Raw genomic sequence first — 25,605 nt, forward strand, 5'->3', positions numbered from 1 at the left:
GGGATCCGTTGATCCACACTGAGGCCCATACACAGTGTTGCAGAGCCCCAGGCCTCCCAACCCAGGCCCACGGTGGGCCGCTGCCCCCTGCCTGTCTTTATTATCACAGGTGGGCTGTCGGTCGCCACCACCCTGCCCATTTTCTGTTCAGCTCAGGAGGGGCGGTCAATAGGTCTCGGGCCAAATACATATGTCTGGACAACGGGGTTAGGCCCAAATACATAGCCTATTGGAAGGGGATAGGGCCCCAATGTTGCCTATTGAAGGGGCGGTGATGGTGGTGAAGGAGGGTGAGGAGTCAAGTCGTGGAGGATCAAAGATAAATCCCCCAGATGGACGTGTGGGGAAAGGACAGACAATTAGTGATCTGTGGAGAGTGATGAAAGGGTGAGGCTGTCACTCAGCAACCTGGCAGCTTCTCACCATTTCTCAGCAGGCTGCTGGACAGGCAGGAGGGGCCTCAGGAGATCTGCTGACTTTGGCACAACATGTCCCTCGTTGTTTCTCCCTCCATTTTCCACAGATGGACTGTCTGAAAAGTCTGCCAAAAGTCTGCAGATGGCAGTGTACACAGTCTATGAAGGAATGCCCATTCTTAATGCATTTACTTAAAAACTCTAATTTGACATGGGTGTTAATTTAACAAACCATGTGTGAAGAGAACAGAAGAGGACGATAACAAAAAGAGGGGATAAAACAAAACCCTCCTTCCCCATACCAATAGAGATGAAGAGGAATAACCTGCAGACACACTTTGAAACAAGGGGAGTAAATTCCTCTTGAGTGAGGGAGAGAAGGAGGAGAGGAGAGACAAACCTCAAGTGGGTGGCCAGAGGAAACGGGGCCAGAGGCTTCAATGGTGGAGCGGGAGAAACCAACCAACACACACAGGCCCATCACACACACACACACACACACACACACACACACACACACACACACACACACACACACACACACACACACACACACACACACACACACACACACACACACACACACACACACACACCAACCGCTAACTCAGATTGGAGAGGATCCCCACAGAGACCTGGTGCATTAGGAGCTCAGCGCCTCAGGAAATAATAATGAATATGGAATTATATTTGTGTAAATACAGCCAGATGTAAAGGTGGGAAAAACCAGGAGCAGATGTTGATTACGGGGGCAAAACAATGGGTCTGAACTCTGAGGACTTGGAGGATCGAGCGTGCCCTCCAAACGTGTGAAATCCAATCCTCCTCAGCGTATAATCATATATATCGCCTCTCGTAATTAGGGAGGTATGGAGTAGAGTTCTGCAGCTGCTGGGGAAGTTTTAGGAGCTGGCTAGACACAACACCCGCCAATTAGACATAGGTTTCAGACAGAGAGGAAACCACACATGTCTGTCACACAACTATACATATGTATACATATATATGTAGGGTCTACTATACTGTGCCTTCCCAATACATACTAAAAATACAAAGACAAACAATATCATAGGAATTGAAAATGTATATAATGTACCGGTATAGAATATAATATAATATACAGCATCTTCACATTTGCACTATTATAACTTTTAACATATGTATGTCTGTTTGTTAAATCAAATACTTTTTTCCCACCTAAGAAAGTAGCTACATGTTTTGGAAAGAGTTTATCTATAGTGTGAAAGGGCTTGATTAAAACAATTTAACTGTGAAAAATATCTTACATTAGAGTAAATATATTATAGTAAATATTATATTATTGTATAATAATATGATATTAAATATGCAGGCTCCCCAGCCATCTCATACAACTCAAGTTAGTTCTCAAAAGGCTCATTTCTGAGAGTAGCCGATGTAGGAGTACATTATGAACGCGCTGTTTGGCATGTGGTAGCCACCGTAGTTTCTTATTCCAAGATGGCGCTCCCGATCAGGGGTAATGTGAAATATCTCCTTCAATTCATTCAAAAACGTCGTTCTCCAAAAAGACTATTCTGCGCTGGACAATGTGCGGACGGAAAGGTAGTGTGTTTCAAATGCACATTTACTGTATATTCATTGGTTATTGTACACCTTGTATATAGCCTCGTTATTTTTTTGTGTTACTATTTCCTTTTCCAAATTGTTCTTATTTTTTAACTGCATTGTTGGAAAATGGCTCGTAAGTAAACATTTCACAAAGGTCCACTACACCTTTTGTATTCGGCGCATGTGACAAATCAAATTTGATTTGATATTATGCTTAGACCAGGAGAGAACAGTAGGACGCTGTTTTTGACAGTTCATGTTCATGAAACAGTGCTAGCTGATGCAAGGCTTCCTGACATTATCTTGTTGGGAAAATGCATGGTTTATAAACAAAAACGATGTAGTTCATGTATTTAAATTCGTTCAAAAAATTCAGCCCCGCCCCGCCCCGCCCCCCGTAGGCTGTATTAATTCAATGTTAGTGCTATAATAATAATGATGATTTGGATAGTTTGTTTATTAGTTCTTTAATAGCAGCTAGTAGTTGCCTACTATTATTTGCCTAGTGGTAAAGCATTGAGATTATGAGTAATGTGGCTGTGTAGTATTATCCTGCCATTTGTCATATTTGATACAAAGGTGCTTCACCACACGCCATTCATCCCGAACTGCTTCAATCTACTTTTTAATCCATCACTCTTCAATTTTCTCAATCTAATTATTTGTTCTATTTCTTGTCTGTATCATGTAATTCAGTTTTTAGCTGCGAATGTGTACAATATCAAATAAACCTAACTACTAAAAACCCATACACTTAAATAGGCAATTAATGTAGTAGCTTTTGCTAGAATGGTGGTCACCAACCTTGGTCCTGGTCATGCAGGCTTTTGTTCTAACTCCCCACTAATGAACTCAATCAGCAAGCGCTCATGTGTATTAGTACTGGGCTGGAACAAAAGCCTGCACACTGAGTAAGGCCGTGTGTGAAATGCTCAGCAGTTGATATAGCCTAGTGCTTTAGACTGCTGTTTCATGAGGAAATGTGTCCTCAAATCTAGAGGTCTATAATTATTACATATTTGATCTCCTTAAAATGCGTAATTTATTGTAGGATGGTTTACTATTTGAGCTTGCGCTGCACTCTTGATTTGCCATGACACGAGCCCCCATGGATAAATTAATAGAATGTTAAATCCAACAACAATCCGCTAACAATAGTTTGTGCGTTTTGGCACAGTAAGGATGCTAATTATTGTGTTACGACCGAGTTATTTTATTTTTTTAAACTGATGTACGAGCTGTGGGGCCTTAATGACTGGCCAGTGGTGCTGAGGAACGGAATGCGCGCTCACCGCCGCTGCGTCTGTGTTTTGTTAAGGCGAGTCTCTCGAGATTTTGGCGAGGTGTGTGCGCGCCGAGGCGGAAGGCTAGATGGAAGTGGAGGAACCGAAAGCATCATCACAGCAGTGCTTCATTACCTGAAATAACATCAGAAATGAAGTGTTGGTTTTCATTTGTTTAAATTTTCTCCAAACGTCGACGGCAGCGCGCAAATCCGGACCCAATGCTCCGAGGTGTGATGTGCGTCAAGACATTGAGCTCGAAAAAGTGTTAAGTCACTGAACTTCTGCAGACCAATAGAGATTAACTATAAACTGTCACTGATCTAGAGCAGACCATGACGTTTGACTTCGCCTTATATAAATCTGAGACTATTTAACACATTTTGTAGCCATATTTTCTTAGTAACATATCCACACATACAATTTATAGTGAGATAGTTTAACTCGTGTGCTTACACAGCTCCGTCAGTCTACAAAGTCGTGGAAAATTATGGAACCTTTAAATACTAAGGTCGTCCTCATCTGTAAGGTTAATGTTAAAAGGCAGTGTATTGGGTCTGGATTCAATCCGTATTGTTGAAGTATAGGTGAAGATCTGTATTATAGCTCGATTGACATTTAAAGGCAATGTTCCTGCATTCACGGAGACTGCATCCATGGTAAACGGTGCATCTCTCAACTCGTTTGGAAATTACCTTTAATGTAAATAGTTAAATGTATCAACACATTTTCTTTAAATCTGCAATGTATACATTTTTGGGAGACCTGACCAAATTCACATAGAAATGCGAATTGTAGATCTGTCATTGAAAGCAAATCTAAAAAGCAGTAGATCTGTTCATTGTGCTATTTCTATGCTTCCTGTTCTTAAGTTTAGTTTTACTTTGGATTTTGTACACCAGCTGAAAATACAATATTTTTGGTTATTGAAAGGATATTTCACAGCAGTTTAGATGGTACAATAATTCTATACAATTGCTTGTTTTGTCACAAAGTGAAATAAGGCAAACTATTCAAATTTTAGCAACCAGGAAATGGCAGAGCGATTTCTGCATATTGCACCTTTTTGAAGTATTTTGCAGCATGAGATTGTGGGCAGTTGATGCACTTGAATGTACAACTGGCCAGAGAAGGCCATAATGGTGCATCTATTTTAGGCTAGGGTGTGGTGTAGGCCAAAATGATATTACATAAGTTGTTAGGGGCAGAGAGCGAGTAACCTGAGGGCAGACTTGTGGCAGCAGCTTTGGGCAGCCATGATTCCTCCTAGCACTGTGTAGCATGGTATTCCCTCCCCTCCTCTCTGTCCGCTCCTTAACTCGTCTGTGCTCCTAATGGCTGATATCAGTCATCTAAACCCCACGCTCCAGGAAGAAGGAAGTGACTTCTAATTCGCCTCTGCTCTGCTCAGTTCCAAGTTCACTCACTGTGGTGTCAGCTAAAACCATTAGAACAGATCCCTAGCCCCACACAACAGGGAAACGTCATGGACTTCAAGTTGAGTACATTCATTAATTGCTCTATTTATTTGAAACTGTCAGAAAAGCCCACTAATTCCTACCAGTCTCGTCCATGCAGGATAATTAGGTGTGTAAAAGGCATGCTAGGCCCACCAATGCTTTGCAAATCAGCCATTTGTCCAAACTCCCCCGAATGTCAGCATTGTTTTTCTTTTTTTCGACGTACCTAAACTGAATTACAGAATAAGTCTGTCTCTAATATGTCTATGTTAATACCCAGGAAGCCTTAAAAGCTTTCCAATCCCATGTCTTAATCTGTGGAGACCCAGACGTTGGACAGAAAGTCTGATGGTTTTTAATTAAAATGTATCTGGAATCGTGCTTTTGGGCTGCGCTCAAGTCAACAGAAGCTGCGCGTGCGTGTGTTTCCTGGCAGAGGTTGGCCCTGGCCTCAGTGTTACCATCATTATAGTTTGAATAATTTATGAAGTGTCTCCGGGTTATTTTTGCTGTGCTTATGGTATTATTATTTCCAGTCTGTGGAGTAAAATTAAACCACTCCATCATTAACTCATTCGGCCATCTTTTTATAGGCAAATTTAAAACACTCATTACTTAATGCAAATGCCTATTAATGGTATCAAATGCTGTTGACTAATACCTAATTTATCCAATGTCTTGATTTGTCCATGGTGTGCCCAACAAAGCCGTATCGGCTTAGCTAGGCCAGGCTCGTAGTGGTAGCTGTATCGGCTTAGCTAGGCCAGGGCTTTATTGGGTAGGCATTAACTTCACTAGGGTAGGGGGCAGCATTGGGAATTTTGGATGAAAAGCGTGCTCAAATTAAACTGCCTGCTACTCAGCCATAAAAGCTAGAATATGCATATAATTAGTAGATTTGGATGGAGAACACTCAGAAGTTTCTAAAACTGTTTGAATGATGTCTGTGAGTATAACAGAACTCATATGGCAGACAAAAACCTGAGAAAAAATCCAACCAGGAAGTGGGAAATCTGAGGTTTGTAGTTTTTCAACTCTTTACCTATCAAATACATAGTGTCTATGGGGTCATATTGCACTCCCTAAGGCTTCCACTAGATGTCAACAGTCTTTAGAACCTTGTTTGAGGCTTCTACTGTGAAGTGGGAGCGAATGAGAGGGGAATGAGTCAGAGGTCTGCCAGAGAGCCACGAGCTGGCAACGCTCGTTCACGTGAGAGTTAGCTTGCGTTCCATTGCATTTCTGAAGACAAAGGAATTCTCCAGTTGGAACATTATTGAAAATTTATGTTAAAAACATCCTAAATATTGATTCTATACATCGTTTGACATGTTTCTACGGACTGTAACGGAACTTTTTGACTTTTCGTCTGCACCTAGTGATCGCGCGTCATGAATTTTGATTACTGGGCTAAACGCGCGAAAAATGAGGTTTTGGACATAAATGATGGACATTATATGGAACAAAACAAACATTTATTGTGGAACTGGGATTCCTGGGAGTGCATTTTGATGATCATTAAAGGTAAGTGAATATTTATAATGCTATTTCTGGCTTCTGTTGACTACACAACATGGCGGATATCTGTTTGGGTTGTGTTGGTCTCTGAGCGCTGTACTCAGATTATTGCATGGTGTGCTTTTTCCGTAAAGTTTTTTTGAAATCTGACACAGCGGTTGCCTTAACTTCTCTGGGGCAGGTGGGACGCAAATGTCCCACCGGCCAATAGCCAGGGAAAATACAGCGCGCCATATTCAAATAACATGATATAAAAATCAAACTTTCATTAAATCACACATGTAAGATACCAAATTAAAGCTACACTCGTTGTGAATCCAGTCAACATGTCAGATTTCAAAAAGGCTTTTCGGCGAAAGCATAAGATGCTATTATCTGATGATAGCACAACAGTAAACAAAGAGAGTAGCGTAATTCAACACTGCGAGCACGACACAAAACGCAGAAATAAAATATAAATCATGCCTTACCTTTGACGAAATTCTTTTGTTGGCACTCCAATATGTCCCATAAACATCACAAATGGTCCTTTTGTTCTATTAATTCCGTTGAATATATATCCAAAATGTCAATTTATTTGGACCGTTTCATCCAGAAAAAAACAGCTTCCAACTTTCGCCAAGTCACTACAAAATATATCAAAAGTTATGGGCCTCCCGGGTGGCGCAGTGGTCTAGGGCACTGCATCGCAGTGCTAGCTGCGCCACCAGAGTCTCTGGGTTCGCCCCCAGGCTCTGTCGCAGCCGGCCGCGACCGGGAGGTCCGTAGGGCGACGCACAATTGGGCTAGCGTCGTCCGGGTTAGGGTGGGTTTGGCCGGTAGGGATTTCCTTGTCGCATCGCGCTCCAGCGACTCCTGTGGCGGGCTGGGCGCAGTGCGCGCTAACCAAGGGGGCCAGGTGCACGGTGTTTCCTCCGACACATTGGTGCGGCTGGCTTCCGGGTTGGAGGCGCGCTGTGTTAAAGAAGCAGTGCGGCTTGGTTGGGTTGTGCCTCGGAGGACGCATGGCTTTCGACCTTCGTCTCTCCCGAGCCCGTACGGGAGTTGTAGCGATGAGACAAGATAGTAATTACTAGCGATTGGATACCACGAAAATTGGGGAGAAAAGGGGATAAAAATTATAATAAAAAAATAAAAAAAGTTACATGTAAACTTTACCAAAAGATTTCAAACTACTTTTGTAATACAACGTTAGGTATTTTTAAACATTAATAATCGATCAATTTGAAGACGGGATGATCTGTGTTCAATACAAAAAGAAAACAAGCTGACTTTTTTCGTAACGTGACTCTCAAAAAATTTACTTCATGTGACCCTCATTTACGATAGCCCTACTTCCAAGGACTGGTGACATCCAGTGGAAGCGGTAGGAACTGCAAGCAAGTCTATTAGAAATCTGGTGTCTCTAAGAGAACTTTTTGAAAAGACATCAAAAAAATACATTCTGAATGGTTTATCCTCAGGGTTTTGCCTGCTACATAAGTTATGTTATTCTCACAGACATGATTCAAACAGTTTTAGAAACTTCAGAGTGTTTTCTATCCAAATCTACTAATAATATGCATATTTTATATTCTGGGAATGAGTGGCAAGCAGTTGAATTTTGGCATGATATTTTTCCGAAAGTGAAAATGCTGCCCCCTGCCCTCAAGAAGTTAAGGAGAAGTGGATCTAAAATTCCATGCATTACAGTTTATCTTTTAGCAATGTTTATTATGAGTATTTATGTAAAATGATGTGGCTCTCTGCAAAATCACCGGATGTTTTGGAACTACTGAACATAACGCGCCAATGTAAACTTTACCGAACAAAACATACATGTATTGTGTAACATGAAGTCCTATGAGTGTCATCTGATGAAGATCATCAAAGGTTAGTGATTAATTTTATCTCTATTTCTGCTTTTTGTGACTCCTCTCTTTGGCTGGAAAAATGGCTGTGTTTTTCTGTGACTTGGCTCTGACCTAACATAATCGTTTGGTGTGCTTTCGTCGTAAAGCCTTTTTGAAATCGGACACTGTTGCTGGATTTACAACAAGTGTATCTTTAAAATGGTGTAAAATAATTGTATATTTGAGGAATTTTATTTATTGGATTTCTGTTGTTTTGAATTTGGCGCCCTGCAGTTTCACTGGCTGTTGACGAGGTGGGAAGCTACCGTCCCACGTACCCTAGTGAGGTTTTAAGCTAGGTCTGATATCCGACTGTAGCCATAGCTCCGTATTGGGGTAGTCCTGGGCTGGGCTGCCTCCTGGTTATTTTTGGAGTGCTGTTGGTCTCTGTCTGCGGGGAGCACTGTTTTTGAAGGGCCTCCAGTCCCATTAATCAGCCGGGGGACCCCGTGGTGTGAGCAGGCCCCGTTCCCTGTCCCGCCTCACTGACACATTCTGTTCTTCTCTCCCTTCTCCTCCCCGCTTTCTGCACAGTATGAAGCACAGAGGAACCTCATCAATCTCACCTGTCCCACACGTCAACCACAGATTTAATCAAACGCTCCGTTTGGGCACCCCACTCCTCCATCCATACCCCTCACAACCCCTTTTTAGAGAACAAATAATCTCTCTTTCACCCAGACCTACCTACCTTTCCCTCTCTGGCTTCTACGTTGCTCTCCTTCACTTTGTTGCGTTCTCTCGGTTTTTTAATATCTTCCGTCTCGCTTTCATTCTACCCCTGTGTTTTCTCTGTGATCATTCACAATTTGTGATCTGATACAGGCTATACACACACACTGCCCCATCACCCTCTAAAAGTGAGGGTGTACATTAAACACCATTTCCTGCTCAATAGCTCACTGAAGTGGGGCTCTGTTGGTCGCCTGCCTTAACAGGTCCCTATGTGAGAGTGGGATGGAGAGAAAGAGGGATGATGGAGAGGGGGGAGATGAAGGAGGTGGTGGTGGGAGCGGCAGGACCGAGGCCTGTTTTAGAGGTTGATTCAGCATGGTTTCTGTGTTTAATGGGATGCCTGGGGTGAGGGTGAACACTGGACCCTGTGTGTCTGTCTCAGTGGGAGACCGAGGGGGACTAAGGCAGACGGACACAAGGGCCAGAGAGCATCTAATCCCCACCGCTTAGGCCTAGCTCGATCCTTCCCATGCTGTGACGGATCTGGTCCCACGGAGGGGCTGACGGTACCCTGTGGAGGTGACCGGTGCCCCCGGTGGAGACTCTGAGAAGTGTTGAAATTGGCATGGTGGAGTTGTGGCCACTGCAGGGGCCGGTCCTCTGGAAGCCCTATGAGGGGGATGTCAGTGAGCCACTCTCATATGATGTGTGAGGAGAAAAGTCCGGAAGAAAATCACTGTTTCCCAGCCTCTTGCCCAATGGCAATCAAGCTACTCCAGTGATTTATGGTGTTGGCTGGCTGGACACAGACTTAGACAGACAGGCTGCAAGTCAGCAGCCAGTCAACTGAACTGAGATTGGAAGTCTACCTAGATGATGAAGTAGCTCAACCGACGTAGGCCTACACAACATGCTTGGAGGACTGTCAGGAAAGCAGACTCTTCTTTTTGTGGTAACTTGGAGGACTTCCCTTTGGAATGCCTTTGAGAGCACAATCCTTCATTCAATTAAAAATTATTTCTCTCTCTCTCCCGTTGTAAAGCAATATATTTGTCATCTTTTACACATTCCAGTGGAAAGTTGTCACAGCACTGTACTTTGCACACAATTAATAAGGATTTCTGGCATTCCTCTTTGCACGTATGCTGTGATCCACATGTGGTCTGAGGGAAACTAGGAGGAGAATTTGGGAAAGAGAGTTGTGCTGTTCCATTGAATTTAGGCCGCAGGTCTTCTCTGGTCATTAAGTCATAAAGAAAACAGTTTTTCTAATTAACTGAATCTTTTCCAAAACTTCCATCGATGATTGTTGATGTTTTTCTGCTTAATAGAAGCCGTGCGTTGCATTTCTGTAATGTCATTAGTGTGGTTTTGATGTCAGATGTGATTCACTTTTTCCATCTGTGATGAGTTCTGTCATATTTCTGCTGCCCACACACACACACACACACACACACACACACACACACACACACACACACACACACACACACAACCTCCATCCCTCCTTCAGTTTCTTTCCATCATTCTCTTACACACTCACACGTGTTATACTAACACGCATCCCGGAAAGTGTCTGTGATTGTGAAAACATGGCCTGAAAGTATACGTAACCCTTCTAGCTGTTGGCGTTCGTCACACTCAGTGTGTAATGTAATCACCATATGCTAGATGTGGATGAAGAAACCTTTCGTCACCTAGGCTACGCTGTGGTAGGACAGCATCACACCCCTCATAGTAAAATATGAGTAGAGGTCACCAATGCTGCTACGTGTCATCAACAGGCCCACAACGGGTGGGAGAGAGGGCGAGATGCACAGAGAGAGGGCGAGACAGGTTGAGGGGGTTTGGTTACGAATGGGAGATTCTGCATCGGTGACTTCACCTAGCATCTGGTCATTTCAGTTCCTCAAAGAACAGCCCCTTTCATGTTCAATATTTGCCTTAATTATCCCAATATTGTCGCGTTGTCAACATTTAGCATACTTTCCTACGTATCTTAATGTATTTCCTCAACTGTAGTCGCACATGTTAAAGAAAGTTTTAGAATTTTCTCTGACCAAATGCTAAACTGAGCAGAGGTGTCAGGCAGGCTGTGTGATGTGTGAGCCTGATTACCCAGTGGCTAGTTAGCAGTTAGCGTTGACTCTGTTAGTCTGCGATTGTCTCAAATAACACCACTACCATGTCTGCATGGCTAATAGCCTCCCCCAGGGTGAGAGTAGAGGGGGGGGGGTGCATTTGGCATGTCAACGCGAGGTGAGAACACATGAGCCATATTCAGGCCGTCCACACCCAAATCACTCCTGACACCTCTGAAGGGGCCCTCAGCATCAATGGCTCTCTGCTGAAATTACCCCCTCAGTAATAATGACATAAGCACCCAGTTCCTTCCTGCCGGCGCTGAGTGCTTGCCCCGTACTGACCTGGAATCTGATCCCAGAGGGCTGATCTCAGAGCAGTTATCTGATCCCCTAGGCCGAACAGACAGACGACAAACAGGATGGGACTGGTCTAGGAACTGCTGTTATCTTATCCCAGAGGCCGTGGAAGGCTGTCTGTCCCTCACAGAAACTGATTGGGATTCAGACTACTGTTACTGTTTGCTGAACGTACAAGAAATCCTTCGAGTGTTTTGGTTTTCTGATTAGTTATGATAACCCAAAATACTGTATAATTACCTGCACAATATTTGAGTAAGTTCCTAAAGATTTGTCAAGATAAAGAATTTCAAAGACTGCAGCTCAAGTTACACAGCAAGGGATTTCAACCCAATTCTGTTGTTTGCAAGGTATCCAGAATTGATTTTATGACACCTGTTTTCGCTTGTGGTGTGAAGGGTAGTGCACCGATACATTTTTACATTTTAGTCATTTAGCAGACGCTCTTATCCAGAGCGACTTACAGTAGAGTGCATACATTTTATTACAATTTTTACATTTCATTACATTTTACATACTGAGACAAGGATATCCCTACCGGCCAAACCCTCCCTAACCCGGACGACGCTATGCCAATTGTGCGTCGCCCCACGGACCTCCCGGTTGCGGCCGGCTGCGGCAGAGCCTGGGTGCGAACCCAGCCCAGCCTGGGCGCGAACCCAGAGACTCTGGTGGCGCAGCTAGCACTGCGATGCAGTGCCCTAGACCACTGCGCCACCCGGGATACAATTTCAAGCACTGTGTATAACCAAAACTCAGACAGGCATAGCAGAGTGAGCAGACAGTCCCTCCTAACATACTACAACAAATTGTTTACGCTTTTCTGCTGAACAGCAGTGCTGTATAATATATTTAGCCAAGAAACCCCTCAAGTCATAAGTGAAGTTCCAGGTTCCCTTCCATGCCACCTCCGTACCGCAGTATTTGGTGCAGGCCGGGCACAATGTCATATCTAGTAGGAATGGACCAAGGCCAGAACCTAGCAGACTTTATCGATGCCATGGATCAATGGAGTAAGTCAAAGCCAGACCTGAGCATGCCAGAACCCAGCAGAACCAGAAACACTATTTACCCACAGATCCGAAAGGGAAGAGTGATCTCTCTCTTTTAGAGGGGAAAGGGCCCATTCCATGGCTTTAAAATAAGGCCTTTGTTTCTGATACACTTTGGTTTATGGCGATCTTGAGGATGACCTCTCTCTCTCCCAAATTTGATTTGTGCTCTGACTATATACCTACACTAAATAGGAGGAGCCTTTTTTAATTACTCTTATTGGTTTGACAGCCTGCCCTGCTTTCATTGGCAGTTTGTAGTTGTTCATGCTCTGTCCTCATTGGCTCATTTTGTTGGCTGTTCTGTTCTCCCACTGACTGTTAGAGGTGCTAGCTATGGAGATAATTCAGCATCTCAATAACAGCTCATCAATGAAAATCAAATCTCTCTTCCCCCCCAGGAGCCTCCAGGTGGGCGTGTGTTCTCAGGAATCCAGCCCACGGGTGTGCCCCACCTGGGGAACTACCTTGGGGCTTTGGAGAGCTGGGTGTCCCTGCAGAACCAGTACCCCTCAGTGCTCTACAGCATAGTGGACCTGCACTCCATCACCCAGCCCCAGGACCAAGCCCTGCTGCGGGTTAACATACTGGACATGGCTGCCAGCCTGCTGGCCTGTGGCATCAACCCAGAGACATCTATCCTCTTCCAACAGTCACAGGTTAGTCAGACATGCACACACACAGACCACCATACACCCGCAATTGGTAGTGTTCACCCCCCACACAAACAGAGTTTGAACCTACAGTACTAGTCAAAAGTTTGGACACACCTACTCATTCGAGGGTTTTTCTTTATTTCTACTATTTTCTACATAGTTTTGTTGTCTTCACTATTTTTCTATGAAATAACACATATGGAATCATGTAGTAACCAAAAAAGTGTTAAACAAATCAAAATATATTTGAGATTCTTTAAAGTAGCCACCCTTTGCCTTTGACAGCTTTGCACACCCTTGACATTCTCTCAACCAGCTTCATGAGGTAGTCACCTGGAATGCATTTCAATTAACAGGTGTGCCTTAATTCTTATGGCTGCAATCCCGGTAACGGGAGGATATGACAACAGCCAGTGAAAGTGCAGGGCGCCAAATTCAAAACAACAGAAATCTCATAATTAAAATTCCTCAGACATACCTGTTTCTTATACCATTTTAAAGGTAATCTTGTTGTTAACCTCTTGACGCTAGGGGTCAGATTTTTTAATATTTTTTAAATAACGTTCCCAAGGTAAACGGACTATTTCTCAGGTCCAGATCGTAGAATATGCATATAATTTACAGATTAGGATAGAAAACACGGCAAAGTTTCCAAAACTGTCAAAATATTGTCTGTGAGTATAACAAAACTGATTCTGCAGGCGAAAACCTGAGGAAATCTAACCCGGAAGTGATTTATTTTTATTTTGAATCTGTTTCCTTGTCCGTCTTTCTTCCATTTTAAAGGGGTATCAACCAGATTCCTTTTCCAATGGCTTCCTCAGGCTGTGACCAGGCTTTAGACATAGTTTCAGGCTTTTATTTTGAAAAATGAGCGAGATTTTTCAAAACTAGTCAGGTGTCCTTTGATTAGTTCTTGTGCGCGAGAGGGGTAGCTCTCCATTTTCTTTCTCTCTTTTATTGAATAGGTTACGGTCCGGTTGAAATATTATCGATTATGTTTGTTAAAAACCTGAGGATTGATTATAAAAAAAACATTTTACATGTTTCTACGAACATTACGGATACTGTTTGGAATTTTCGTCGAACGGAACGAGGCTTTGGTTTTCTGAACATAACGCGCAACCCAAATGGCGTTTTTTTTGTTATAAAAGTAATATTTATCGAACAAAAATAAAATTTATTGTGTAACTGGCAGTCTCGTGAGTGCAAACATCTGAAGATTATCAAAGGTAAGCAATTAATTTTATTGCTTTTCTGACTTTCGTGACCATGCTAATTTGGGGCTAGCTGTTCTAGCATTGATTGATACACTCACAAAAGCTTGGGTTGCTTTCGCTGCAAAGCATATTTTCAAAATCTGACACGATAGGTGGATTAACAACAAGCTAAGCTGTGTTTTGGTATATTTCACTTGTGATTGCATGATTATAAATATTTTTTGTAATATTTTGCGCCCTGCAATTCAGCGGTTGTTTAGGAAAATGATCCCGCTAAAGGGATCCGTAGCGCAGAGAAGTTAATCCCACCAAAGTGTGGCACTACAAAGCACTACAAACGATTGTTAGGTCACACCAAACCACAATAAGCACAGCCATTTTTCCAGCGAAAGATAGCAGTCACAAAAAGCAGAAATATAGCTAAAATTAATCACTAACCTTTGATGATCATCAGATGACACTCATAGGACTTCATGTTACACAATACATGCATGTTTTGTTTGATAAAGTTCATATTTATATTAAAAAATCTGAGTTTACATTGGTGTGTTACATTCACTAGTTCCAAAAACATCCAGTGATAGTGCATAGCCACATCGTTTCAACAGAAATACTCATCATAAATGTAGATGATAATACAAGTTATACACATGGAATTATAGATATACCTCTCCTTAATGCAACCGCGGTGTCAGATTTTTTAAAAACTTTACGGAAAAAGAAAACCATGCAATAATCTGAGACAGAGCTCAGAACAATAGCCAAATTAGCCGCCATGTTGGAGTCAACTGAAACCAGAAATGACATGATAAATATTCCCTTTGATCTTCATCAGAATGCACTCCCAGGAATCCCAGGTCCACAATAAATGCTTGATTTGTTCGATAATGTCCGTTATTTAAGTCCAATTAGCTACTTTGGTTAGCGCGTTTGGTAAACAATTCCAAAGTCACAGCGCGTTCACTAAAACGTGACAATGTCCAAAAGTTCCGTAACAGTCAGTAGAAACATGTCAAACGATGTATTGAATCAATCTTTAGAATGTTGTTAACATACATCTTGAATAATGTTCCAACCGGAGAATTACATTGACTTCAGATGAGCGATGGAACAGAGCTGCCTCTCACGTGAACGCGCGTGGTCAAAGCATGGTCGACTCATTCCTGTCTCCTTCGGCCCCCCTTCACAGTAGGGGTATCAGACAAAGTTCTATTGACTGTTGACATCTAGTGGAAGCCGTAGGAAGTGACAACTCATCCATATCTCGCTGTAATTTCAATGGGAGCTTGGTTGAAAATCTACCAGCCTCAGAAAAAATCCAAACAGAAAGTGGAACTTAACAGGTTTTTACCTGCCATATGAGTTCTGTTATACTCACAGACATTATTCAAACAGTTTTAGAAACTTCAGAGTGTTTTCTATCCAATACTAATAATAATATGCATATACAGTGGGGCAAAAAAGTATTTAGTCAGCCACCAATTGTGCAAGTTCTCCCACTTTAAAAGATGAGAGGCCTGTAATTTTCATCATAGGTACACTTCAACTATGACAGACAAAATGAGAAAAAAAAATCCAGAAAATCACATTGTAGGATTTTTAATGAATTTATTTGCAGATTTTGGTGGAAAATAAGTATTTGGTCAATAACAAAAGTTTATCTCAATACTTTGTTATATACCCTTTGTTGGCAATGACAGAGGTCAAACGTTTTCTGTAAGTCTTCACAAGGTTTTCACACACTGTTGCTGGTATTTTGGCCCATTCCTCCATGCAGATCTCCTCTAGAGCAGTGATGTTTTGGGGCTGTTGCTGGGCAACACGGACTTTAGACTCCCTCCAAAGATTTTCTATGGGGTTGAGATCTGGAGACTGGCTAGGCCACTCCAGGACCTTGAAATGCTTCTTACGAAGCCACTCCTTCGTTCCCCGGGCGGTGTGTTTGGGATCATTGTCATGCTGAAAGAACCAGCCATGTTTCATCTTCAATGCCCTTGCTGATGGAAGGAGGTTTTCACTCAATCTCACGATACATGGCCCCATTCATTCTTTCCTTTACACGGATCAGTCGTCCTGGTCCCTTTGCAGAAAAACAGCCCCAAAGCATGATGTTTCCACCCCCATGCTTCACAGTAGGTATGGTGTTTGGATGCAACTCAGCATTCTTTGTCCTCCAAACATGACGAGTTGAGTTTTTACCAAAAAGTTATATTTTTGTTTCATCTGACCATATGACATTCTCCCAATCTTCTTCTGGATCATCCAAATGCTCTCTAGCAAACTTCAGACGGGCCTGGACAAAATCTACGCCCTGGCGGCATAGTGTGTTACTGATGGTAGGCTTTGTTACTTTGGTCCCAGCTCTCTGCAGGTCATTCACTAGGTCCCCCCGTGTGGTTCTGGGATTTTTGCTCACCGTTCTTGTGATCATTTTGACCCCACGGGGTGAGATCTTGCGTGGAGCCCCAGATCGAGGGAGATTATCAGTGGTCTTGTATGTCTTCCATTTCCTAATAATTGCTCCCACAGTTGATTTCTTCAAACCAAGCTGCTTACCTATTGCATATTCAGTCTTCCCAGCCTGGTGCAGGTCTACAATTTTGTTTCTGTTGTCCTTTGACAGCTCTTTGGTCTTGGCCATAGTGGAGTTTGGAGTGTGACTGTTTGAGGTTGTGGATAGGTGTCTTTTTATACTGATAACAAGTTCAAACAGGTGCCATTAATACAGGTAACGAGTGGAGGACAGAGGAGCTTCTTAAAGAAGAAGTTACAGGTCTGTGAGAGCCAGAAATCTTGCTTGTTTGTAGGTGACCAAATACTTATTTTCCCCCATAATTTGCAAATAAATTCATAAAAAATCCTACAATGTGATTTTCTGGATTTTTTCTTCTCATTTTGTCTGTCATAGTTGAAGTGTACCTATGATGAAAATTACAGGCCTCTCTCATCTTTTTAAGTGGGAGAATTTGCACAATTGGTGGCTGACTAAATACTTTTTTGCCCCACTGTATTAGCAACTATGACTGAGGAGCAGGCCATTTGCTCTGGGCACCTCTGTGCACCTTCATCCAAGCTACTCAATACTGCTCCTGCAGCCATAAGAAGTTAAGTTAATTTGTGGAATTTCTCCTCAATGTGTTTGAGCCAGTCAGTTGTGTTGTGACAAGGTAGGGGTGGTATACCAAAGAAAGCCCTTTCTGGTAAAAGACCAAGTCCATATTATGGCAAGAACAGCTCAAATAAGCGAAGAGAAATTACAGTCCATTACTTTAAGACATGAAGGTCAGTCAATCTGGACAATTTCAAGAACTTTGCAAGTCTTCAAGTGCAGTCGCAAAACCATCAAGCTCTATGATGAAACTGGCTCTCATGAGGACCGCCACAGGAAAGGAAGACCCAGAGTTACCTCTGCTGCAGAGGATAAGCATGAATCAGGCCTTCATGGTCAAATTGCTGCAAAGAAACCACTACAAAAGGACACTAATAAGAAGAGACTTGCTTGGGCCAAGAAACACGAGCAATGCACATTAGACCGGTGGAAATCTGTCCTTTTGGTCTGATGATTCCAAATTTTAGATTTTTGGTTCCAACCGCTGTGTCTTTGTGAGATGCAGAGTAGATGAACGGATGATCTCCGCATGTGTGGTAACCACGTGAAACATGGAGGTGTTGTGGGGGTGCTTTGCTAGTGACACTGTCAGTGATTTATTTAGAATTCAAGGCACACTTAACTAGCATGGCTACCACAGTATTCTGCAGTGATACGCCGTCCCATTTGATTTGGCTTAGTGGGACTATCATTTGTTTTTCAACAGGACAATGACCCAACACTTCCAGGCTGTGTAAGGGCTATTTGACCAAGAAGAAGAGTGATGGAGTTCTGCCTCAGATGACCTGGCCTCCACAATCATCCGACCTCAACCCAATTGAGATGAGTTGGACCTTAGATTGAAGGACAAGCAGCCAACATGTGCTCAGAATATGTGGGAAGTCCTTCAAGACTGTTGGAAAAGCATTCCAGGTGAAGCTGGTTGAGAGAATGCCAAGTGTGCGCAAAGCTGTCATCAGGGGCAAAGGGTGGATATTTGAAGAATCTCAAATATAAAATATATTTTGATTTGTTTAACACTTTTGGTTACTACATGATTCCATAAGTGTTCGTAGTTTTGATGTCTTCACTATTATTCTACAATGTAGAAAATAGTACAAATAAAGAAAAACCCTTGAATGAGTAGTTGTGTCCAAACTTTTGACTGGTACTCTACATTCTTATGTGGTTTACAAACCGTTAGAAAAGCTGAGTTTTTGTGACTTGGCTGTCTGAGCAGGCTGCCTTGGATCTGTTTCCCAGCATGTCAACAAGAGACTGAGCTGGAGCAGCGGCCATATTGGAATGTATGTTTTATCATGGCAATCTCAATGTTTACGTAATGCAGCAGCTTTAAAACGCATATTCTATCACTCCGATCCTTATCTTTGTGTGCTCTGCAAATTCACAGGGATTAGGAAAACACATTCACAGAACACCATTTACTTCAGAGGAAACCACATGAAGGGGGGATAATGATAGATATGCACCACTTCAACAGATCAGTTTCAGGGAGGTGTTAGGAATAGAATATAAGACATTTTATTTTCCCTGGACACCTAAATTGTGTGTTTGTGTGTCTATCTCTGGAAATGTCATGTCTGTTTTGATAGTGTGATCATCTGTGATTTTCCTCACACACACACACACACACACACACAGCCCTATTTTTATTCCCGTTTAGCTTCATGCCACATATCTTGGCAGCGAAGGAGACCTCCCATCGAACACATGAGCCGGAGTCTGTTCCACATGTACAAATACCACTACCACCCAAAGAAAACACTTGACTTCATTGAAAAAGTGGTTACAAGCCGAAATCAATAGTGTCTTAAGGGAAGGGCCCTCATCTTGAGAATGGAAAAGCGTGTGTGTGTGTGTGTGTGTGTGTGTGTGTGTGTGTGTGTGTGTGTGTGTGTGTGTGTGTGTGTGTGTGTGTGTGTGTGTGTGTGTGTGTGTGTGTGTGTGTGTGTGTGTGTGCGCGCGCGAAAGAAAGACCATAGTAAAGTTAGACCCTTTCTTACTGGAATAACAGCAGCAGATTGACAAAGCTGTGAGTTTTATAGGAATATCTTGGCTCCCACCCGCTAATGAAATGAAAGAGCTGTTGATCTACTGTGTAATGACTAAATCAGTCGTCCTATAATGACATAGTCCATAACATTAATAGTAGCGTCTTTGTTTCAGTTACTACGAAAAAAGATCACATTCAATATGAATGCAGTTGTTGTTCATTATGAACCTTCTAAAACGTGTTTTATTGAAACTAGAGCCGTGTCAGTGTCCCTCACTCTGCTGTCATCAACCTCTTATCCCACCTTCATCGTCTGGCTGGAATTTTCTACTTGCATTCATTCAGTTTAAAGTCCTGGTTTAGTTCTGTGCTGTCCTAAATTTATATCAGACTCTTTAGAATCTGTTTTAAATGGAGAGGGATGGCAGCCACTTTGCCAGCGCCAATAAACTTTAATTCTCTGAGGCTGAATTTTTTTCACACCAATGAGTTGTTGGCCAGGCCCATTGATTTTAGAGAGGCCCATGTCAAAGAGAGAAGCATCGGATGGTTGTAGCCTTATGCAGAGAGGGAGTCGTTAAACCAGCCCTGCTAAGGCTTAGGTTATTGGAGTTATTTAATGGCTCTAATGCCTTGATACCGATGTATAATGGAGTATGGCCATTGGCTATGACCTCTAGGGCAAAAGAGCACCTGCTAAGGCATGCAGACTCAGAGAGAGGGGGTGGGGGGAATCCAGTGTAGTTCCTATCTCTGCCACATGGTGGGGCTAGGTGTCACCCCCACCTGTCCCCAGAGAATCTGAAAGGTTTTTAGTTACAGTATGTTTTGTAGTGGTGGAGAAGTAGACTGGCTGACTTGACCCTTGGGGTCAACCAGACTAGTGGAGAAGAGACTTTGATTTTCATTTTACAGGTAGGCTTCGTCTAACCCCTTACACTTGGCCTATAGGGATAAATTGAAATATTTATTACAGAGGAAATATGGAAGCATATGCATAACCATGGTAGCAATTAAAAGGGAACCGGTTGGAGATTATGGGAAAATTATTAGACTAAAGGTAAGGACACAGCAGTTCACCTGCAACAAGACTGAATCCAAACATTACACTTGATTTTATGTGCATTTTACATTTACTGTACTTTTCACCTAATTTTGTTGATAACACGATCTGAAAATTCTCTGGATACATTCAGTAACCTGATAAGAATATTCACTGTGAAATTTTGGGCAGGTGCAATATAGGACAAAAAAATGATATGGGTTTGAGTGAGAGGTCCAACTGGTGTTTCCAAGTGGCCACACACACCTCAAGTGTGCACAGTCTCTATGTAATTTCAATGTACTTTTATGACTCGAAGTCTTCAACTATAAGATACTTTTTTTGAGCTCTCCTAACTGTCCCAATGAGGAACTAGAGCAAGCACACTTTTGGAACACAGCCCTGTATCCCCGTCTTTACACAATTACTGTTTGCGCAATCCAAAAACGATCTATTATATAACGCAATCTGGGTCAGTTGGGCATAATTTGAAAGCTTGTTCTATTGCCAACATGACTAGCTAAGTTATAAAATACGATCTTAGTGTCAGGCTTTCGCAAGGCAATTCAGAGAAGCAGATCGTAATAGGATTCATGAGTCCATTCATATGTGTGATCCATGGCAAATTTGCTTAGCAAACAGGCTCATTCTGTTCAGGACAACCCAGGGTATAATGGCATATCATCTTCTAACTGTACATCAGACACAGTGATCATAAATGGTGACACTGTATATTACATGCGTTTTATGATATGGAAATGTGAAGTGCACATTTGGACTCACGGGTGTTTGGCTTGCTTGTATGACATCAAAGCGGTATTTATTATAATCCTCAACTTATCTTTCAAAATATATAGAGCCCCTGATGTGTGCGGTGCTCAAGTTCAGAACGGCTGTCAGTCAAAACCAATACGGAGCTGTGAAGCGCAGAGCCTGAGCTCTGACGTCATGTATAGCATGTTACTGTACAGACACTGCGTTCCAATTCCGGTGCTTATCTATGTCCAAATCTGTCATTTTTCAACCTGTATACGGGTACGATTGGAAAGGACTACAGACAAACAATATTTGGGCTTCAATTATGTTGACTGACTGGTTGTGATGACTCTCCCTCTCTTCCACAGGTCTCTGAACACGCTGAACTGTCCTGGATCCTAGGCTGTCTTACCAGTATGCCCCGACTCAGACACCTGCCTCAGTGGAAGGTACAGAACGGCTTGGGAATGCTGTGGAATTTGAAATGCAGTGGTAGAACCACTGAATGAGTTTACTTGGGGACAAATCATGAGTTTTTGTGTAAATGATGCATTGATTTCAATGGGAGAATTGTGCTGAAAAGTACAATTATTTAGTCAAGTTACAAATGGTGGAAAGGTCAATGTTTTTCTTCAGTCTTCCTCCATTTTCTTTTCTCATTTTCAGCATCTTGACCTATTGTTTTAGTCCTGTTTGTTTCTCATACCTCACCTGCCAGATCTGTTTTAACGTTCTCATAATGACAGTGATTTCCTTGGCCACATGCAGTTTTACTAGGATGCCAGAGGGAAGGAAGGGACGGCCAGCAGTGTTCTGGTTCTACTCAGAAAACACCTTTTGTTTACTCAACCGATGAGTTCATGTCAAACGTGGCAGAAAATGTCCCTTGAATTCAGCCATGTTGGGTTTGTGGGAGCACTCTTCACTCGTAAAGAGAAAACGCCTTCTTAAAAATAACCCAACACGTTTTTATTTTCTCTCTCTCTCTCTCTCTCTCTCTCTGTCTCTCTCTCTCTCTGTCTCTCTCTCTCTCTCTCTCTCTCTCTGTCTCTCTCTCTCTCTCTCTCTCTCTCTCTCCTTTAATTTCTCTTCCTGCTCTCTCTCACTCTTTCTATCCCCTCTCCCCAGATGAAGAGTAAACAGAAGAATGAAGGGAGTGTGGGGCTGTACACGTACCCCGTCCTGCAGGCTGCAGATATTCTCCTCTACAAGTGAGATCAGTCTCTACAGTACCACATTGTGTCTGTGTGTTGCTGCGGCCTCAAATGAATAAAATATTTAAGACAACGTTTAGTAAGTTTGGGTTTTGTCCTGTATGCTCTGACAGGTCAACTCACGTCCCAGTAGGAGAAGATCAGGTCCAACATCTGGAGCTGGCTCAGGACCTGGCCCGCATCTTCAACAACACCTACGGAGACTTCTTCCCTGAGCCACGTGCTCTGCTCAGTAAGTCAGCACACTGTATGATCATTGGTTATATTTGCAGGCAGAGTACTCTCAACATTTCTCTCGCTCTCTCTGTTTCTCATACACGTCCAGATGCAAATATCTACACACACACAGAAAGACACATGGCCAGCATGTTCTACTGATGGAGACTCTGACAGAAAGACACATGGCCAGCATGTTCTACTGATGGAGACTCTGACAGAAAGACACATGGCCAGCATGTTCTACTGATGGAGACTCTGACAGAATGACACATGGCCAGCATGTTCTACTGATGGAGACTCTGACAGAAAGACACATGGCCAGTATGTTCTACTGATGGAGACTCTGACAGAAAGACACATGGCCAGCATGTTCTCCATCATTATGGCCATCGTAAAAGCATAAGATGTAACCAACCATAACCACCAACACAGACACCAATGGAGCTTTGATAAGATGACAGGAACAGTCATTTAATATCTGAGAACTAGAGTGATGATAGATTTTTTTGGGGGGGGGTGCTATGTCCTCAAGATGACTTGGTGTCTGTGTTGAGATGAATAGATGTGTGTGTATTACAGGGGTTGTCAGCAGTTTGACACCTGTCAATCATCAGCCGTGTCTTTGAAACCAAAATCAAAGATGTCCTCTTAAGCTCTTAGTTTCAGGGTGATTTATCAGGATATGGACCCACACACCCCCTCTTCACCCTCTATTAACACCCCCCATGCACCCTGACTTCTCTGCTCACAGCATACTGCCAGGACCTGGTTCTTATGGTGACATGATTCAAAAGGGATTCATTTGAAGCAAGGATATCATGCATACATCCACCTTAATAAGATGCTGTAGCCATATCGCTGCCTAACACAACCCAGCCTTAACAAGACCTATTCTCTTTCATCCCAATCAGGCTCCACGCGAAAGGTGAAATCCCTTCGTGACCCCTCCTCCAAGATGTCCAAATCAGACCCCCAGAAAATGGCCACTGTCAACCTCACCGACTCTCCCGACGACATCGTCCTCAAGATCCGCCGCTCCGTCACAGACTTCACCTCTGAGGTGACCTTTGACCCTGAGGTTCGTCCGGGCGTGTCCAACCTGGTGCTGATTCATGCGGCAGTGGCGGGGTGCACGGTAGAGGAGGCAGTAGGGTGGGCCAAGGGGCTGGACACGGGAAAGTACAAACAGCTGGTAGCGGATGCTGTGGTGCAGCGGCTCACACCAATCAGGGAGGAGATTGAGAGGCTGAGGGGGGACAGGGGGCACCTGGAGAGGCTGCTGGCCCATGGAGCCCAGAGGGCCAGGGAGCTGGCTGCACCTGTACTCAAGGAGGTCCACCACAGAGTAGGCTTCTGCTGAGGGAAAAAGGGGGGTCAAATTGCCTGTTTTCTATGGTTTGTCAATTAATTTAATTTAATTTACTTTGAATAATCCCATACCAGAAAGGCGGGTTGGGACAGAGGGACAACATGTTTGGGGGGGACTGAAAGATTGGCTATGTGTTGTCATTTATGAGGCTCTGTGCCTTGTTTCATATTGCTGATAATGCTTTTTTTTATTATTTAAAGAATAAATATGTACAGTATACTCTGGGTTTCTCAAGCTCTATCACAAACAACACACACACCTTCATGGCCTTCATCAGACAGTCTGTGGGTAGTGAGTAGGCTAATGCCCTGTCAATAGTAGGCATTCTGCCTGTTCAGTTGTGGGCTCTGGTTTACAGATGGAGATGGAACATGGAGAAGAGCTCAGCCTCACTGTGATACTTGGATAGACTAACCTGCGATCCGGACTGCTTAGGATAATATTTTTACCCTCTGGTTTATCCTGATATTTTCTCCCACAGTCCTGGTGATGAAAAAGATCCCTCTGTGGGAGCTGGACTAAAATATGGCAGAAAATATAGCCTATTCATATTAGCCAATAATAGCCTACAATGACTAAGGAGTAGGCTACCAAATTCAATTTAATACATGCAATATATTTATATATTCAAGGATCTTTCAGTATAAAATGTATAATATATTTTATAAGATAATGTAAATGTAATCTAATCTAGCATGAGTAAAATAAAAAAGGGTTTATTCGAATTTCTAATGTTTTTACAAAGGAGGTCGACTTGATTTTGTATTTTTAGTCTACTTCGGCTGAATCTCCTCTCGGATTTATATTCGATCCAGACGTCATCTGTGGCCGGAATATGTCCTGGTTTGTAGGCCTATCCGATAGTTGTGTTAAATGGAGTGTATGCCCAATTTGTCCATAGGAAAATATGTATTGTATCTCAATGGTATGGGCTAAAAACTCATAGGAAAATAGCCTGAACCTCCAGAGCTGCTGAAATACTCTGAAAGGACAGAAAGGCAATTTAATTCGCAACACACGTAGCCGGACTCAGATAGGCTACTTTATGAAGTGTTAGATGAATTTCATTAAAATAGAAAACAGTAACTGAGGCAAATGCAGGTTCAAGTATTTATTTAGTATTAATCTTATTTGACACTAAAAGCAAACATTGAGGTTTTGTATTCATGTTTTATTTTAAATTGTTTGACTTTTGTACTATAATAGTTGGCTAATTGATTTAGGCTACTCATAAGTTTGAAATAACATTGTACCCCTTAACTAATCTTTTTTTTCTTAGTATGTAATGAATTAATCTCAGAAATGTATTAGCCAAAGTTTGGTTAGGCTATTGATAGTCCTGGCAGTATGCTGTGAGCAGAGAAGTCAGGGTGCATGGGGTTGGCAATTGTCTTTTTTCAGAGCAATAAATCACATTCAGAAACAAAATACACTGTCATTATTTCCACATTCCCTATAATTTCCATGGTAAAATAAGTCCCAATTTCTGTTGGACTATTCCTTTTTCATCCTTAGGCTACATTTCTGAATGAGTATTTGTAGGCTATCCTGCTCTTTTCCCATTTTCCGTAACTGCAGCAGCTCACTGTATAAATTCCAAACACAATTTCACACTCAATTCATGCAAATATGTACAAAGTATTCCAGCAGATTATTAATTTGTATTTTTTCTTCTTTTTTTATGGCTTAATTTGTAGGAA

General features: G+C 42.6%; 1 protein-coding gene across 1 annotated transcript; it reads left to right on the forward strand.

The window, feature by feature from the left end:
• Positions 1-250: 250 nt before the first annotated feature.
• On the forward strand, positions 251-25,333 carry LOC129821586 (tryptophan--tRNA ligase, mitochondrial-like). Its single transcript, XM_055879239.1, has 7 exons — positions 251-290; positions 1,828-2,000; positions 12,729-12,986; positions 21,472-21,552; positions 22,232-22,314; positions 22,431-22,549; positions 23,448-25,333. The coding sequence occupies exons 1-7, from the start codon at positions 251-253 to the stop codon at positions 23,894-23,896; spliced, it is 1,203 nt and encodes a 400-aa protein (XP_055735214.1). The 3' UTR covers positions 23,897-25,333.
• Positions 25,334-25,605: the final 272 nt, after the last annotated feature.

This window comes from Salvelinus fontinalis, chromosome 23 (assembly GCF_029448725.1).
Source record: "Salvelinus fontinalis isolate EN_2023a chromosome 23, ASM2944872v1, whole genome shotgun sequence".
Taxonomy (NCBI): Eukaryota; Metazoa; Chordata; class Actinopteri; order Salmoniformes; family Salmonidae; genus Salvelinus; species Salvelinus fontinalis.

Coding starts and splice junctions, on each gene's coding strand:
- LOC129821586 (XM_055879239.1), top strand. CDS start 251: ATGTTGCCTATTGAAGGGGCGGTGATGGTGGTGAAGGAGG. Junction 291..1,827: donor GGTGATGGTGGTGAAGGAGG/GTGAGGAGTCAA, acceptor TTCTGAGAGTAG/CCGATGTAGGAGTACATTAT. Junction 22,550..23,447: donor TGAGCCACGTGCTCTGCTCA/GTAAGTCAGCAC, acceptor CATCCCAATCAG/GCTCCACGCGAAAGGTGAAA.